General features: G+C 39.5%; 1 protein-coding gene across 2 annotated transcripts in view; it reads left to right on the top strand.

Annotated features, from left to right (window-relative positions):
• The window catches only part of ARMC3 (armadillo repeat containing 3), an 81015-nt gene that overhangs the window by 56173 nt on the left and 6081 nt on the right, over window positions 1-18761 (top strand). Inside the window, exons 14-18 of one of the 2 annotated variants that reach the window (XM_036312715.1) lie at window positions 1050-1147; window positions 1820-1921; window positions 2355-2450; window positions 15994-16194; window positions 18318-18480. In XM_036312715.1, coding sequence (XP_036168608.1) covers window positions 1050-1147; window positions 1820-1921; window positions 2355-2450; window positions 15994-16194; window positions 18318-18480 — 660 coding nt within the window. Of the gene's footprint in view, window positions 1-1049; window positions 1148-1819; window positions 1922-2333; window positions 2451-15993; window positions 16195-18317; window positions 18481-18761 lie in introns of both variants that reach the window. The other variant, XM_036312634.1, reaches the window with a different exon arrangement.

Raw genomic sequence — 18761 nt, 5'->3', positions numbered from 1 at the left:
AAAGAGTCAAGGATCTCTACTCCCATGGCACCAGTGGGAAGAGGCGGACAATAAACAATAAACATCACAACTAAATAAATTACATCACATAATTAAAATAAGAGCTACGAGGGAGAGGTAGGTAGAGCAGAGGCAGGATAAGGGGGCTCTGTAGTGCTGGGGAGGACTGGGGTTGATGGTTGTAATTTTCAAAATTGTGGTCAGGGGGGCCTCACCAAGAGGTAATACCTGAGCAAAAAGGTGAAGAAGGTGCAGGTCTTAGCCATGAGGATATCCGGGGGAAGAGCTTTCTAGGCAGAGGAAACTGGTGCAGAAGCCATCGGTGTAAACACACTTGGCGTACTTAAGAAATAGCAAAGTCAGTGCAGCTGGAGCTGAGGGAACCAAGGGGCAGAAGAGTGGAGAGTAGGTCAGAGAGATGAAGAGAGGCCAGGTCATGTCAGTCTTGTAGACCATCAGAAGGATTTTGGCCTTTACTCTGAATGAACTGGGAAACCTTGGCAGAAGAATGAAATGATCTGTCTTATTTTAAAAGGACCATGAAAAGCATCTTGGGTGAGAGAGGAGTCTAACTATTATATAGTTGGAAATGACCTCAGAAGGTGATCTGATCTAATCTTCACCAGGCTCATAAAATAGCTAGTGTAGAGCTTTGTCTAGCCTCTTTTCAGATAGCCTCACAATTTTTTTTGTAATCTGTTTAGTAACTAGTTTCTCTTTCAGACAATAAGTTCTCCCTTATGTATATAGGTGGATTTTTAAACCCAGATACTTTCAGGGGTCAAATTGATAATTATGGTGTGAAATAGCTGAGAATAAAGCAACAGAGATTGTGGGGAACTGGAGAGATATATCCTGCTCAAAGGCAAGATGTCCACAACTCCAGGTTCCTATTTCTAAGTGTGTGTGTGTGTGTGTGTGTGTGTGTGTGTGTGTGTGTGTGTGTAAAATCAGACACCTCAAACTGTTGAGAACATATTGTAACAGCAATCATATTAAAAAATATAACCCATGCCAATATTACTTTACAATCTTTAAATTATCCACAGATAAGTCCTGGTACCAAACTTTGGCCTTTGAAGGATCTCTGCTTACAAGAACCAAATGACCTACGTACTATACTCTTGGTTAACAGTAAATCTGATGTGTGAGTCTTTGGGGGAAAGAGGGATGTAGGGAAGCACATACACTTTTGCTTGTCCATGATCATGTGACTATGTAAAGATCCCCAGTATGCTATCTTTCATTTCCCCATGAAAATAAACACTGATGCATAAATCCATAGCCTTACATAGTAAAGTCAGGAATATCACCATAGCTTTCCCTCTGACTCCGTGTTACCAGTCAACCCCATGTGTATTCCAGCAGCCAGGGCTTCTTACTTTTCTGGTGACATGAAGTAATTGAAGAATGTATAACTAGATAGGAGCAAACTAAGAAGAGTGATGTTTACAACTCTCAAGAACTGTATGCAGGTGTCCAACTACTGCACAATGTATATATATATATATATTAAGAGGCAAATAGGAGAGCTAAAAATTGAAGCATCAACATCCTTCTTTAAATGGTCATATATATCTCTATAATACATTTTATGGGACACATTTTATAAAAATATGTCTTATTCTAATTCATGGAAAGCTTTATACTATTTATTGTCTTATTTTAACCTCTTCTTTATGCTTTTAAATTAATGTCACTGTTAAGAGTCAACTCCAAATATGATTTTCAGGGAAGAAATCTGTTTTGTAGGACAAAGCCAATATTGATGAGTAAATTATTTTAATTCATCCATACTTTCAAATATGTAAAATTGCAGTTCTCCACCTCCATCTACGGAAGATAAATCCTCAGAGGTTGGTTATGGGCGAAGTATTTCTTCTTCCTCTTCTTTAAGAAGAGCTAGTAAAGAAAAGGCCAGGTAAGAAAATGATCTTTTATCTATACTCAAATAATTCTCTTCTTAATTTGGGAGTACAAAAATTAGATTTTGGCAACCAGTCTTTGATTCTTCTTAGAGTAATATAACTTCGTAGTTGTTTTTTTAAATAGCTATGGGAAAGACCTCTGGGAAAGGAGGCAGGAAACCTGGCTTGACATTCTCTCTGCTGTGAACCCACAGTGAGATCTTGAGCACATGAGTTAAGAGTCTGAGAGCAAGCTTAGTTTCTTCATCTGTAAATGAACTAATGCCTGGTGCCCTGCTTTGTAATTGTGAAAGGAATCAAAGCATATAAAAGAAGTGAAAATGCCTTATAAATTATTAATTGCCTTTAAATGCAATGTATTTTCCATATAATTGAAAGTGGTTGTGGTTTTTTACATATGACAAGAAAAGCTAGTTATTATTTTAGTGCTGGATTTGGATCTCCCACAGAAGAGAAATCGGAACCTGCTTCTGGACGAAATACTGCTGTTAGCAGAAGTGCCGCTAAAGAGAAAGGATCCAGGTAAGAAATGCGGTACTTATTCTTCTCCTAATTGTAATCAGGTCAAGTTTTCATTACCCAAAAAAGTTGGTGAAAGGGAGGGGTGGCTTTTAAATGGGAAGCTCTTCTTGTGGCATCAGTATGTTGAACTAAGCAGGACTCATGTTATACAGTTAAAATTAACCTTATTTTTGTCTCTCGCCATCTCTCAAATTTACCAGAAGGATTTCTTCTCCTGCCTCCGGGTGAGAACTCAGGTCACTTTGGTCATTATTAAGTCCTACAGTCACTTTAATTCGAAAATGACGACGGAAGCAGCCTCTAGTCAGTCATTTAAAAGTCCCACCCAGGATAGTAATCAACTGAAAAGGAACGTTTCTGTCCTCTTCCAGTGGCTGCCTTTGCAGGTGGCAGCACACAGGCTGGGGCCTCCCGCTCTCCCTGCTGCATGCATCCCACCCACCCAGCTGCTCACTGAGGTCTCTGACCCTGCAGGGAGCTCCGAGAGGGAGACAAGGCAAACAAGACCAACTTCTTCTTTGGCCGAAACATGTACCAGTGGTTTTCAACCTTCCTAATGCCGCGACCCTTTAATACAGTCCCTCATGTTGTGGTGACCCCCAATTTCATTGTTATAAATTGAACATAATTAAAGCATAGTGATTAATCACAAAAACAATATGTAATTATATATGTGTTTTCCGATGGTCTTGGGCGACCCCTGTGAAAGGGTCGCGACCCACAGGTTGAGAACCACTGATTGTAGACTGTGTTTGCGTGTTTTGCAGGCCTGCCATACTTTAAACATGCTTCCTACTTGTTTACATATTTTAAAATACATTATTTCTCTCGTGAGCACTCTCCTGGACTCTTCAAAATCCACCTGGACCTCCTGCCACACTCCATGGCCCTTTACTTTTGAGGACGTAAGCCCTCAAAACCACTGTGGAATTGGAGTGTATTTGGCCCTCATCTGAACCAGCTACTTTCTAAACTGAGACTGCCCCCTAAGATCCCTAAGGTTTAGGTTCCCCAGATCTCAGAGCTATTTATTTCCATTTCTGACCTTGTTTTGTATTGTCAGTCTCTGTTGCTCAGTATTCTGAGCTCTGCTTCTAACCTGCCGCTATGGCTCCAGCCCTGACAATTTTGCCCTTCACCTCCTTTCTCCTCCTCATGGGAACTCTCTGCTTCTCCTTCACTGGACTGAGAGCTCTTTGAGGACAAGAACATGTTCTGATTGAATAATTTCTCTCTTCATCCCCACTCTTTAGCACAGTGCTTAGTTGGCATCCTTGCCTGAGTTCCCTCATCAGTAAAATGGAAAAAGTAAATTAATTGACCATACACTAGGTTCCAGGAATTGTTCCAGTGTGGGGAAAATAGCAGTGAGAATTCTGTCCTCATAGAACTTAAATCCTAGTGGGGAGACAGACAAAACAAACAAAACAAACCATATATATATATATATATATATATATATATATATATATATATATCTACACTAATAAAAGAGAAAAATGATAATTGGCGTATGGCGATACCGTTTTCATTGGCTAATCAGGGCTATATGCAAATTAACTGCCAACTAAGATTGGCAGTTAACTGCCAACAAGATGGCAGCTAATTTGCATATGTAGGCACAATGCAGGGAGGCGAAAGGGAAAGCAGGAAGAAGCCCCCTGCCACTGACAGTGATCTGAAACCCAGGGGGGAGCTAAGAGCTGGGGGGCAGTGTCAGGGCCAGCCTGACAGGGTTGAGCCGGGCTGAGGCAGGGAGGTGGGAATTGAGAAAAGAAAGAAAGACAGGAAAGCGGGGTCGGGAGGACCCCAGTTCTCTTGATGAACTGAAGCGAGTTTATTAGCTATACAATCCTATTTATACACAACACACTGAATCGGAGGGTCTGTCAAGAGGAATGTATTCTTTGTTCCTCTTAATCTCTAAGGGAGAGATACAGCAGAAGGACAAGTTCTCAGTACAGCATATCTCAGTAAATAGTTACAGACGTCTTGGTAAGCTATGAAAGGCTGTTCTCATTCTACAAATGTTACTCCCATTCTACTGATAATTGCCATCCAAACAAGTCTGGGAAAACTGTGTGGGTAAGGGTCCCAGCCTTGATAGCCCCTTCAGGTGCAAGGACCTTGCCAGCTTACATCTGGCCCCCAACAGATCCCCCTTCTTTGTTTTTTAGGCGAAGTTCATGTTTCAGTGTCTGACAGTTTTTTATGTGTACATGTCAGCAGTAATATTTCAGTTCTGGATGGTGGACAAATGGTGGCAATGCAGGTCTGACCCTCTCTGGTTTGGTCCTGGGCAACTTGCAGCGATGCACAGCTGCTGACTGCTAGCATGATAAGGCGTCTTCACCATCTTTATTTCTGGACTGCTTCTCTTCTTGTTGTCTCATGAGGCCACTGCTATTCTGTGGCTGGAGCAGTCCTGATAATTCCTCTCTGTTGCAGGAATCCACATGGTCTTGGAGTTGTTTTCTGAAAATGTACAAATGTATTCTCGACCAAAGGTTAATAAAGGAATCATATCTATAATTTAGTCTTGGGATTCTTTTAATTTTTGTCCAAACGATTATCCTTTGGCTATTTTGACACCATGTATGTTTTTCATGGGTGTCTTGCTATTAGCATTATAAATGAAAAAATTAATTTTCAAGTAAAAATATTAAAGCAATTAAGGCATTTACTTAACAGGTTATCATTTACTTAATAGGTTATTATTCCACTATCCCCCCTTTTTTATTTTTTAATATTAGGAGGTTTTTAGAAATTTTTTTTTTTTTTAGTGTAGTCTTGATAACTTTTAATTTTAATTTTTGTATAAAAATATGACTGCTTTAGGTTTATAGTATGTTAAGCAATTTGTCCATGAAATGAAAATTTTGGCTAATACTTTATGAATAATTACTTATATTAATTAGTAAAATTTAATTAATCTGAAAACTTGACTACTATTTTACTGTTAAATTTAATACTTTAATAACAATCTTAGTTTATACTGTAAATATTAATGGAAAGGATTATTTTGCATCCTTGAGAAGGCCCCGAGCATTCCTGGTGTTAAGCTGGATTTAGATATAGGGTAGTTGCTGTTAGCCAAGTCTCTGTTATCTGGGTATCGATTTCAGCTGGGCTAAGTCTCTTTCTGTTATCTGGGTCCCGATCTGAGCTGGGCATGGGAAGCGCAACAGCCATGGGGGCAGGAGACCTCCCTCAGAAGGGGCCAGTGTTCAAGCCCCTGCATAGTTGGGGGAGGGGTGAGGATCTTTGCCCCACCTGTGTTGACCCCCAAGTTCTCCCCTGAGGCCCTCTGCGACTGTGCCTGTCTTAGGTTGCCCCTCCCAGAGGGGTCTTACCCGTCGTTGACTAACCAGCCATCCTCCAGGGCCAAGCAGGGTGATGTGAGGTTTAGTTTTGTCTCCTTGGTAGCATATTCCCCTGTGGCCTCCATGCCCAGTAACTGCCTTGTGATCCCCTCACCTGCTGGCGGGGCCCCGGCATTGATCATGGGGAACCCAGATTTCTTCTCTAGAGAGGGCCCAGCTTACGCCATTGGGCAAGAGACAGATCCATGGTACCAGCCACCATGAGGCTTCAACCTCAGTATGAACAGAGAGTTTAGGTAACAGCTGTGGACAATTGGAAGAGGGACCCCCTTGGCAAAAAGGGCAAGAGAAGTCAATATAGAATGCTCAAGTGCCTTCCTAGGGGGCCTTCCACACAGTGGAAGGGATAAAATCCTTTTATGTTCTATTAAATTCCTGCCAAATAATTAGTTTGTAAGCTTGTTTGGAATAAATGTTAAGATGCTGTTGTAAAATATTAAAAATTATTAATGAGCTTTTGTTATTTTAAGTTATATCTTAAAATTCTACTGCTGTATTTTAAGAAATATTAAATAAGATAATTTGTTTTGCCCTTTCTTAGAGGCAAAAATTTAAAATATATATTTATTAATATTTATCTGATAAAGCTTTCTATGTGATTTCAAGTATATGAAATTGGCTTTATTAAAAAATCCTTCAAGAAAAGAGAATAAACTTTTGAAAACATTTCAGGAAATGTCCTAAAGTCATTCCTTGATTATAGTTTTGAAATCTAACTTAAAAAACTATTAAATATATATGTGTATTTATAATTTAAAGATTATATACCTTTTATAATTATTAAGAGATATCAATTAAATTAAAACTGATCTTAGTATTTAAAAATTTTGGTTGGGATTATAGAATTTATCCTCTTTTTTTAATTAGATAAATGTTGAAATTTTATTATAATTATATGATTTCTCCTAATTTATGTAACTAGAACTTTAAACTCTTAGCTGTCAAGTTAAATATTTAGTATTTCTTAATCAGTAACATTTTTAAGAATAAACTTCAAAAATACATGACATAATCAATAGATTTAATTCTGTCCTCTAGATTTTTCATGAAGGAAATTTAGATTAATATTTTAGTATTTTGTTATTTCAGAATATCTAATTTAATTTAGCAAATTCCTAAGCCTTGGGGTGCCATTGACTGAAAACAGGTAACCATTAAAATGCAAATTAGTTACATTCTTTCTACCAAGGATGGGAAACTGGGAAGCAAGCCTCTCTTTAAAAGTTATCACTGGCAGGAAATTTTTTGCCTACTTGCTCTGTTGGGGGAAGGGAGGCTAGCCCTTCCTCTATTAGAAACTGCTTTGGGAAGCCAGCCTTAATTAAAGGGTGTAGCCATCTTTTACCTGGGCTACTTAGATTTTTATAATTAGTATATTTTAATAATTCTTGAGATTTAAATCCAATTTATTATTTTAAGGCATATTCTTTAGCAAATTTTTGTAACAGAGACAATTTTACTGAATTTCCTTTTCAGCCTTGAAATTAACTTTTTAATATTCTTTATTAGTATTTAAAAACTGTTCTTTATTATGGAAATGCCAATTCTGCTGCTAGAATCTAGCCAGCATCTTTTTTCCTTTGGGTTAAATTTTGCCATCTTTCTTAGGAAATAATCAGTCTTGGGTTTTATTTTGTATATTTGTAAAGAGATTTTAGCTTGAAACTCTATCTAAATGTCCAAAATCGGACAATGCGCGCCTTAGTTTCAAGCCAGTTTTCTCTTTACACATGTACAGAAATCCCAGACGCATTTTTAAATTTCAGATTCGGTGGCATTTGCTGTAGCTATATCAGAAATGCAAGGAAATCATCATTTCTTCTTTATGTGGGAGGTTTTAAATCCAATGATATTTTGTTTATTTCAGTAGGCAAGGGCAGCACCCAGGGCAGACAGAATGTCTTATTCCTATGGATCCAAGGTCCAGCCCGGCACTTCCGGGGGCTGCTCGGAATAGCTCTTGTATCTATTTTGCTCTCTGGGGCGGGCTGGGTGCTGTGCAGCCTGCTGGCCTTGAGACAGCACAGGGACAGGAGGGTAAATAGACAATGCCCCTGTTATTTGCCGTGGCTGGGCTGGCCCCTTTTGGTAGTTTCCCGACTGGTGTTGAGGCAAAGAATTTCCCTGGATATCTGTCTTAGATTTATACTCATTTGCCCAATGTTTTCCTTTTTTACATTTAGGGCATAGTCCAGGTTGTTTGGGACCTCTGCCATTTCCTTTATTAACCCCTTTATTAGAAGGACACTGTTTTGCTATGTGTCCTATTCCTCCACAAGTGTAACACTTGTATGTTTGACTTTTCCCTGTGCTAAATTGTTGCTGAAGAATTCCTTCAATGGTAGTTCCCTTTAATGCAGTCGCAATGGCAACTCCTTGTATATATGAGGGACCAATATCTGCGCAAATGCGGATATAATCTGAGAGAGTCCCCTGTCTTTGATAGGGCCGCAGTGCAGCTTGGCAGGCAGTGTTGGCGTTTTCATATGCCAACTGTTTAACTATTAACATGCCAGCCTCTCCGTCCACCACTACTCGGCCAACAGCCTGTAATAGCCGAGAGACAAAATCCTGATACTTTTCATCTGGCCCTTGAATAATTTTTGAGAGCTCCTCTGTTTTCTGACCAGAGGTGGGTAACTTTTTCCAGGCTCTGATCCCAGCTCCATTAATCTGTCCATAAGCTTCGTGGGGGTATTGAATTTGATTATGGGTATCAGCATAGACTCCTTCACCTACCAGCATTTCGTAAGAAATATTAATCCGGGCCGCTCGATTACGAGAAGCTTGTTCCTTAGCCTTTTCATCATATTCTGATTTCCACAAGAGATAATCCCCTCCTGATAAACAAGCCTTGGCAATAGCTCTCCAATCATTAGGTGGGAGAGCCTCTGAGGCCATAGCTTCCAAGATGGTTAAAGTATAAGGGGAAGTGGGCCCATACTGAGCACAGGCTGTTTTTAACTCTTTTAAGGTTTTAAAAGGAAGCGGGTCATAAGCACGCTCACGCTGTCCCGTGTGAGGGTTCACCTGTTCCATAACAGGGAAGGCGTGAATGCCCAATTCCTCACCACACTTTCGTGCCTCCTGAAAGGCCATCTGAAGAGGGGAAAGTGGAACTGGTGCTGCACAAGGCAGCGGAGAGCGGCGGGAACGGCCCCCGCGGCTTCTCTTTTTCTTGCCAAAAAGCTTTAATGTTTCTAAAAAGGATTTCAACACATCCTCTATATCACTGCCCTCTTCAGTTCCAGCAGAAAAACATTCTTCCTCCTCTTTTGCCTGAACAACACCTGTATTATCATCATGACAAAGAGCAGCAGCTTTCTCAAAATTCTCCTCATCTTGAGGAGTTAAATTGTCTTTAAAAGTTACATTATTCCTTTTTAATATACTGTCTTTTTTAGACACCTGTTTTGTGCTATCACACTGCTTCTCCTTTTGTTCTGGCTTAAGAGATGGTTGATTATGGTCATGCGTGGGATCTAAATAATCCCGTATTAAATTGGATAAGGAAATACAGACCTCCTGAATGAATTTTAAAAAATTTTCTACTTGCTTGTCATTAACCTTAGTTCCTCTACTATTGAACATAAACTTTAACATTTGCCCATAAAGGGCATTTTCTCTAGATTCTAATTGCCCCATGCTTTACTCCCGATTATCAAAAAATTGCTCCTCCGTTACCTTAACGAGTGCACTCTTTATCTGGAGGAGATCCTCACGTCGTCTCTCCAAGCCCGACAGAGTTCCTCACCGTCTTTTTCCCAGTTCCTCAGTCCCTTAGCTCGGGCGCCAGATCTGTCAGGGCCAGCCTGACAGGGTTGAGCCGGGCTGAGGCAGGGAGGTGGGAATTGAGAAAAGAAAGAAAGACAGGAAAGCGGGGTCGGGAGGACCCCAGTTCTCTTGATGAACTGAAGCGAGTTTATTAGCTATACAATCTTATTTATACACAACACACTGAATCGGAGGGTCTGTCAAGAGGAATGTATTCTTTGTTCCTCTTAATCTCTAAGGGAGAGATACAGCAGAAGGACAAGTTCTCAGTACAGCATATCTCAGTAAATAGTTACAGACGTCTTGGTAAGCTATGAAAGGCTGTTCTCATTCTACAAATGTTACTCCCATTCTACTGATAATTGCCATCCAAACAAGTCTGGGAAAACTGTGTGGGTAAGGGTCCCAGCCTTGATAGCCCCTTCAGGTGCAAGGACCTTGCCAGCTTACATCTGGCCCCCAACAGGGCAGGGCAAAGGCGGCCCCAGGGCCGCCTTTGCCCTGCCCCCCAGCCATGATCGGAGAATCAGGCGCCTTTTCCACCCTGGCCAGTGATAGCAGGAAGTAGGGGTGGAGCCAGCGATGGGAGCTGGGCAAGGTCGAAGCTGGCAGTCCCAGGAGCTAGGAGTCCCTTGCCTGGGCCTAAAGCGAAGCCCACGATTGCGGCGCCCCCCGCTGCCACTGTGGGTCCCCGCTGCCCGGGCCGGATGCCTCAGCCAGAGTCGTTAGGCCTGGGCAGGGGCGGAGCCTGCAGTCGCGGGGAGCTGGGGGTCCCCTGCCCAGGCCTGACACCTCTGCCGGAGGCCTCAGGCCTGGGCAAGGGGCCGATCAGGCGATCGGAGGGTGATGGGGGTCAACGCCTGAGGGCTCCCAGTATGTGAGAGGGGGCAGGCTGGGCTGAGGGACACTCTCCCCCCCCCCCAGTGCACGAATTTCGTGCACCAGGCCCCTAGTATATATATAAAATAAAAGAGAAATATGTAAATTGACCATCATTTTGCAATGACCCACAGCCAATCAGGAGCAAGTATGCAAAGATGGCGGTGGCCCGCCCAAGCTGCACAGGGCCTCTGGGCAGCACGCCTCCTCAGGGCCTCCCTGCCACCCCACACCTGTCAACCGTCCTTGCAGCCTCCCTGTGGCCCAGCCCCTGGCCTCAGAGGCAACCCTCTGGTGCCTGAGGTCATAGCTCCTGGTGTCTGGCGTCTCCCTCTACCCCACCCCTGCCCCACTGCTCTGGTAAACAAAACTCTCGCATTGGAGCAGCCCCAGAGGCACGGACGCATGCAGGAGCTCACTCGGTGCACCGCTAGCGCCCCGGGCGCCCCAGGCCAGCCAAGAGGCAATGGTGGCAGCTGTGGCAGCAGCGGCTGGTGGCTCAGCTTTGGTTTGAATAGATGAAAGGGGCCACCTACACAGTAACCCAAATTATCAGACCTCCCTCCTCCCTATCTCGCCAAATCAAGAGGGGAGGAGCAATGGGCATGGAGGGAGGGCGAGTGGGCAGGAGGCGGAGGGCAGAGGAGGAAGAGGAGGAGGAAGAGGGCCAGTTGCATCCCACTTTCACAATGGGAAAGTGAAACGCACTGTGCACCCAACCTCTCCAGTCCTCCGCTGCCGCTGCACAGGCTGCCAGAGCGAGCCCACAGCATGCTGGCATTCAGGGGAAGGAAGGCCTATTCTTGCACAAATCTTCATGCTTCGGGCTTCTAAGATATATATATATATTCTAATATATATCTATATATATCTATATATTATATATGATATATTCTAATATCACTCTCTCTCTCTATATATATGTGTGTGTGTGTGTGTGTATATATATATATATATATATATATATATATATATATATATATATATATATGTGTATATATCCCCTCCTAATCTAAATAAACCATATCTTCACTTGGTACAATACTCCCTACTCATCCTGTTGGAATAGACTGGGTAGAAATAGGACACCCAATGGACATTGAACTCCTTGAATTTCTTATTTTTTCACTCAAATGGAATTCATTGATTGCTACTTGGTATTGCAATTACTTTTCACCTACCAAAAATCTTCCTACCTCAATTAAAACCCCAAGTGGATTGGATTCATGACTTATTTCTTCCTATAGCCTTGTCCTATAGTTTATGTATTCATCTAGTTGATGATATCAAAAAAGAGCAAGTGATTAAACTTTGAAAATATCAGTATACAATTTGGGGCCAGACAAATCTCTCTCTACCTACTTAACTGCCTACCTACTCATCTCTTATGAAAATAGATAATATCCTAATTGTTTTGGACCCACACAGTAAGTCTCTGCTTTCTGAGGTTGTTTTGGTAAAGTCTCTGCAAGAAAGGTAAAAGTTCGCTACCTTTATTCATAAATTGATATTCTTTCTGGAGGTTAATTTTAGAGGAATTAATTTTGTAATTTCCAAGTGCTTTTTTCCATATTTATTTAGAAATGAAATTCATGTAGGTATTGAATCCCTTATAACACAACCTGGCAGCCTTCATGGGAAAGAAGTTCAAATGAAATACTTCTATTTATATCCACAGGGAAGTAGCGTTCAGGGTTCCAGTAAATTATCTATTTGTAATCACTCAATGAGACAGCCCTCCCTGACGTGCTTAGTCCCTGTGCTGGATAAAATCTTCTACATGCCAATTGACTCTAATTTCAGGCAGCACACTCAGTGAGAAGTACACCTCTCTGTTTTATAGGTGGCTCTGTGTAATCACAGGGTGGAGCTCTTCAGTCTTATAAAGTTAGCCTGTAATTTTAGAAAGCAATGAAACCTATCTATGCTCTCTACCATTCTAATTGACCTTCCTAGTGTTGGTTCCTAGTTTTGTTTCCTAATTTACTATGTATGTGAGTATGTTCAGTTTATCTATTTTACATAAAAGGAAAGGGTAAAGATGATACAGCTGAGAAATATTAAATTTTGCTTAGAGATTTTAGATTACATTGTATCTTAGGTTGATATATCCAATGATTTTTTATTCAGATATCCCCAGTTTTACTGCGTGTGTGTGTGTGTGTGTGTGTGTGTGTGTGTGTGTGTGTGTAGTTCTGTACAATTTTAATACATCTGTAAGTTCATGTCTCTATGAAGAGAATGGACATTTCTGTCACCACAAGGATCGTACATGTTTAATTGCTTCAGCAGTATTTGCTGAAAAGGCCATACTAGTACTTCTTTCATTGAATTACCTTTGTATCTTTGTCAAAAAAATCAGTTGAGCATATTGGTGGGTCTATTTTGGGTCCTCTGTTCTGTTGCATTAATCTGTGTGCCTTTCTCTCCACCAATATTGTTCTGTCTGGATTATTGTAACTGTATAGTGAGCTTTGATATCAAGCAGAGTTTCTTCCCACTTTATTCTTCTTCGTCAAGATTGATTTGGCTATTCTGTGCCTTCTTGTATAAATGTTAGAATAAGATATTTTTATGTCTACAAAGAAACTCTGCTTGGATTTTGACAGGAGTTACATGAAACCTAGAAATCATTTTGGGGAGAATTGACATCTTTAATATGTTGCATCTTTAAGTCTATGAACACAGTATGTTTCATCCTTTATTTAGATCTTATTTGATTGCTTTCAATAGCATTTTTAATATTCAGCACTTAGATTCTTTACATATTTTGGCAAGTTTATACTTAAGGGGTTAACTTTCTTGGAGCAATTGTTAAGTGCTCCAAAACTTTTTCACTTTTTACATGTTTGTTGCTTTTATATAGAAACACAATTTTTGGATGTTGAGCATATATCTTGAAACCTTGATGAACTCGCTTTTTAGTTATAGGAGTTTTTTTGGGTTTTGTTTTTTTAGTAGATTCCTTGGGGTTTTCTACATAGACAATTATGCCATCTGCTTTGTCTTTAGTTTTTGATAGTTTTATTTTGGTGTGTCTGGGAGTGAAATTCTTTGGGTTTATCTTTACATTTACTAAAATTCTTGACTCTGTAGATTTATGTCTTTAACGAAATTGAGGAAGTTATCTCAGTCCTAATTATTTTTTTTTCTGTACTTCATCTTTCTCCTACTCTTCTGGGTATTTGATGACACCAATATTAGGTCTTTTTTTAATCTTACAACAAGTCCCTGAGACTCTGTCAGTTGTTTTTTTCAATCTTTTGTTTTTTGTGTTGCTTAGATTGGTTACTTTTTATTAATCTGTCTTCAAGTTTATAGATTCATTCTTCTGTTATCTCTATTGTATTAAACACATTCAGAAAGTTGTATTTTTCTAAGTTTCTGTATTATATTTTCAGCTCCAAAATTCTATTTGTATATGTCTTATTTCTTTCTAAAACTTTCTAACTCTCTATTCATTTCAAGAATATTTGTTACTAATTGCAGCATTTATATCTGTGCCATCTTGGCATTGATGTCTGTTGATTGTTTTTTCTCATCTGAGTTGAGGTTTTCCTGGTTCTTTGTATGCTGAGTAATTAGATTGTAATGTCCTGTTATGAGTGCTGCAGTTTTTATTTATGCGTCTTTTATGCATTCTAAGGAGGATATTCCTTTGTGTGTGTATGTTTCAGTAGGTAATTGACCCAGTTGCTTTCAGTCTTCAAATTCCAACCAGTGATCTGTGAGTTGTCATCCACAGTCAGTCTCAGGTTCAAAGATTTTTCAGTGTTGTTTGGACCTGCCCTGCTTGTGTGCCAACTAGTGTCCAGTTTGGGACTTGGGCAGTGGTCTATCTCATAGTTCCATCTTCAAAACCTGCGTAGGTGTTTTTTGGGTCGGAACCATGCACACAGCTTGGGAGTAAGCCTAGGAATCCACAAACAAATGTATATGGTGGCTTTCCTGAGCTCCTTCCTCTGCATAATCTCCTTTGTCTTTGCTGGTTCATTGGGCTTCCCTTTATATACTCTGTCCTGATACAGCTTTGCCATGACTGCATCCATATATGCAGCCAAACAGCAGGACGACTGAGTCTACGGCAGTTTTAGGCTCCTAGGGACCTGGACACCACCACTGTCACCACTGTCACAGGACGGGATTCCTTAGGGGCTGGAGCACAAGAGAATGAGAAAAATAAGAAAAAAACAGGACTTTCCCCCACTCCACTCTGTCTTTTCCCTGTGCTGATGCCCACTTCCAGATTTGGGGCTACGTCTAGTTCAGCTTATAGAACAGTGGACAAAAATAAAGGGTTAGATTCACCAACAGTTCAGTAGTGATTCAGTGTCTTCTCTGATCTTTCTGCTCCTAATTACTTTTCAGAATCTTCAAATAGTGATTGCATACATTCTGTGCAGGTTTTAGGACTATATTCAGTGGGAGAGACAGGTTAAGTGTGCTTACTCCATGTTACCTGGAAAAAGAACCCATGCCATTGTTTTTGTTCAACTCATTAATTAGAGAGAATCAGTAAGATGTTAATATTGGTTCAAAGAACATTTGAGAAGCTAGGTACTTAATTAAGAAGTGTTAGAAAAAGACTGACAAATTACATAACAAAACATACTGTAGGATATTAACCACTAGAACAATAAACTGTAACCTTTGAGAGTATCTTTTCCACTGGACAAAATAATTTGCATCTTTTGTAAACAAAAAAACCTATATGATAACTAGTAATTTCTCTGAATCTGGACATTTTAATTAATATTATCTTTTAATTAAGTAGCATCTTCAATGTTTACTAGATATCTGCCATTTTTCCTAAGTACATTTCAAGGGGTGTGGGGGGAGGTGGAAGTGAGCAAAGGAGGGATAAATGGGGACAGAGAGAGACTTGGCTTTGGGCAATGGGCGCATGATGCAGTGTGCAGAGGATGTTTTATTGAGTTGTACACTTGAACCCTGTATGTTTTGTTAACCAATGTCACCCCAATAAATTTAATTTAAATAAATAACTAAGTACATTTCCCCAGATAAACTTTTGGTGAGCCTTTGTCCCTGCATGACAAGAATTCTATACCATCCTTGTTTTGTTTTGCTTTTTTCTATGTTTTCAATAATTTTTCTTAAAAATTGTGATCTGCATTCTTCCTTCAGAAGATGTCAACTGAAGCAAGAGATGATATGAAATTGGCAAAGACTCCATGAGAAGGCAACCTATTTTTTCAATTCAATAAATATTTATATCATACTTATGATGGGCCAGGCATCTTGCTACACAATTGTTCAGAAGACCAATAGATAATTTTCATAATATATGTGTGTGTGTTCTCTTGAAATTAATATCTCCTGCAAAGCATAGAAACTCTATAAAAATCTACCATTGTCATTGAAAATTTGACAACAATATGGTATCATCATTGAGGTTTACACACTGTATTTCTGGATGTTCTTCAGATGAACTCAGAGCAGATTGTGCTTATTCGTGTTATGATTTTGATTGTTGTTTACTCTTAAAGGAAAAGCAAAGGTAAAAAAGAAGAGGAAAAACAGAAGGAGGAGGAAGAGGTTACAGTGGTACTAAAATGGGCTGGAGAAGGAAACCAAGATAAAGAATGGTCCCCTCCCACTGATCCTGACTTCTGTGCTTATGTGTATGAAGTGACCAAATCAATACTTCCCATAACCAATATAAGGGAACAGATTGAGGCTCTTGCAAAGTAAGTTGTCTATATACACATATACAATTTGTGGAAAATATGTTTAATTTGGTGATTTGCATTTTTTAGCCAATTTTTAGACAACTATGCCATAATAAAATTGAACTTTATAGTTCCCTACCTCTGACTCTGAAACAGAAAAATATGAATGGGGGGGGGGGGGAATTTCTCAATTTCTATTTTAGATCAGATTTCTGCCAAGAATCAGAACTAGTAGCTGGAAATTGCCTAAAGAAAAATACCTGTGTATATGCCAACTATGTTTTACTAAAATAAATAAATAAGTATAGGCAAAAAATGTTTGTCATTTTTTTCAGGTAAACCATGAAAAGTATCTTTTCAATCTTGACCTTGAAGAAGTTAAAATAAATCAAAAGTTTGAAAATGAAACAATTCCCTGGATATATGGGGTTCTCACAATTTAAAGAAATTCTATTGTGAATTATTTGTAAACCCACAAGTTATTTTCTCATACAAATAACCAAGCCTTACTATTATGTTATATGTTTCACATTGCTCTAAGTGCGAGCGTAAGCAATCTAAAATGTTTGGGCAGGCTCAGCGCTGTGCATAAGCAGTGACGTTACCTTCTTAATTGGAGCATTTAATCTGGTTCCACTAAGACAGTGGTTCTCAACCGTGGCTGCACATTAGAATCACCTGGGGATCTTTTTAAAATCCTGATTTCTGGGCCTCATCCTCCGGAAATTCTGTTACTTTGTTATGGGGTGGGGCCACAACGTTAGTAAAAAAGAAACAGAATTTTCGGAGGATGAGGCCCAGAAATCAGGATTTTAAAAAGATTCCCAGGTGATTCTAATGTGCAGCCACGGTTGAGAACCACGGCTCTAAGGGAAGCTGAGAACTTAACGTGGTAGCGGTAAGGGATTAGGAATCACTAGATAGAAGCAGAGAGCCTCCTTGACTGGCACCAACCAGCAGCTGAGCTACTGGATTGGCAACAGCTGTGGCCTCCACGGGAGCTCGTATCTACTCCAAATAGAAGTGAGCTGCAGTCATCAAACCTGGATGCAACAACTGCAAGAAACACAGCCGCCAGATCATTGACTGCGTTTCAGCCAGCCCTGGAATAGAACATTTTTGGCTGCTAAAGTTTTCCTAATGTTGAGAAGTGATGACTCAAGCAGAACTCTGATTTAGCACATCTCAACATTTGTCAAATTCCCTCATGCTTTGTTCCTATCAGAAATACTTCTCACCATTTCCCAAATAATTGCCTTGTTACCCTGAGCCCACATGAAGATAGAGACACAGAGATTTGTCCCCATGCTTTTGGTTGCTACCCCCTCATTACAGCACACCTGGCCAGGGGGGACTGCATGTCAGCTAATTAACTCTCAACTTTCTCTTGTCTGTCACTGTTGTTCTTTGCTCAGTTCTACAGACAACAAGGGAAATTCTTTCTTTAATACAATTCTACCCTCACTCCAAGATGTAGTAACCTTAATCTACAGAGAATTTTTACAGTGCGTTTACTGACTTCTTCAGTGAGAGCCTAATATTAAGGGAAGCCCACAGGCAAAGTATACATCCATCCCACCTGCTCACCTTTTTACTTATTTTTCCTTTTTGCCTCTTCCTCTCTCCTCTAATGTCAGTGTTACATAAATACCATGTCCTTCTCTAAATTTAAAAATAATTACATTAAAAGAAAAAATTATAAAACTTAAAAATATTTGGGGATCTAATGGGAAAATGTCTGTGTTCATCTTATCTCTGAATTTAAATTTCTTTAAAAAAGGACTATATGTTATTACAATGCCTTGGATTTTAGGTTGAATCATTTGCAAATATTTTTCAAGAGTAGGATAAAATTTTAAAACTGCATTGAGACAAATTAAGTGATACTGATTTGTATCTTGTAAGTATTGGGAAAATTAGCATTCATTTATTGCCACGTATTGAATGAAATTGTTAGAATATCTGTTTATAAGTGATACTTTGGATTAGTAAGCAGAATGTTAACCTAGTTATAATAAGTACATTTTTTAAAGTAAATAATAAAATCAGAGAAAAAATATATAATTTTACATATAGTTACACTCAAATTGTCTAAAGTGAGATTAAACTTGATTGATTTGATCTCAATGTAATTAACACAGGTATGTGGCAGAAAAAATGGGCGGTAAAATTCCAAAAGATAAACTACAGGATTTCAGCTGGGAACTTCATATAAGTGAACTAAAATTTCAACTTAAATCCAATGTTGTTCCAATTGGACAGATCAAAAAAGGAATCTTCTACCATCGAGCTTTGCTTTTTAAGGTATTTAAAACGTTTGCCTCATTTGCTATGAGGTAAAAATGTTTTCTCTTTATCATAATGTAGTGAGCCAGCTGCTAGTATTTAACTGGATAATATTAATCCTATCATTTAGATGTACTTATATTTGAGATATATATGTATTTGTATATACATATATACTGGTGCATATATAGTCACAGACTATTGACAGCATATTCATTCAACATTTATCATATATCAACTGAGGGCCAAGGCTTCTTCTAGGGTTTGGGAATATAGAGATTCTAAAGTGACAGTTCCTG

This window comes from Myotis myotis, unplaced genomic scaffold, assembly GCF_014108235.1.
Source record: "Myotis myotis isolate mMyoMyo1 unplaced genomic scaffold, mMyoMyo1.p scaffold_m19_p_1, whole genome shotgun sequence".
Classification (NCBI taxonomy): domain Eukaryota; kingdom Metazoa; phylum Chordata; class Mammalia; order Chiroptera; family Vespertilionidae; genus Myotis; species Myotis myotis.
Note: the sequence above shows the minus strand (reverse complement) of the source record. Positions and strands in the feature narration are given on the sequence as shown.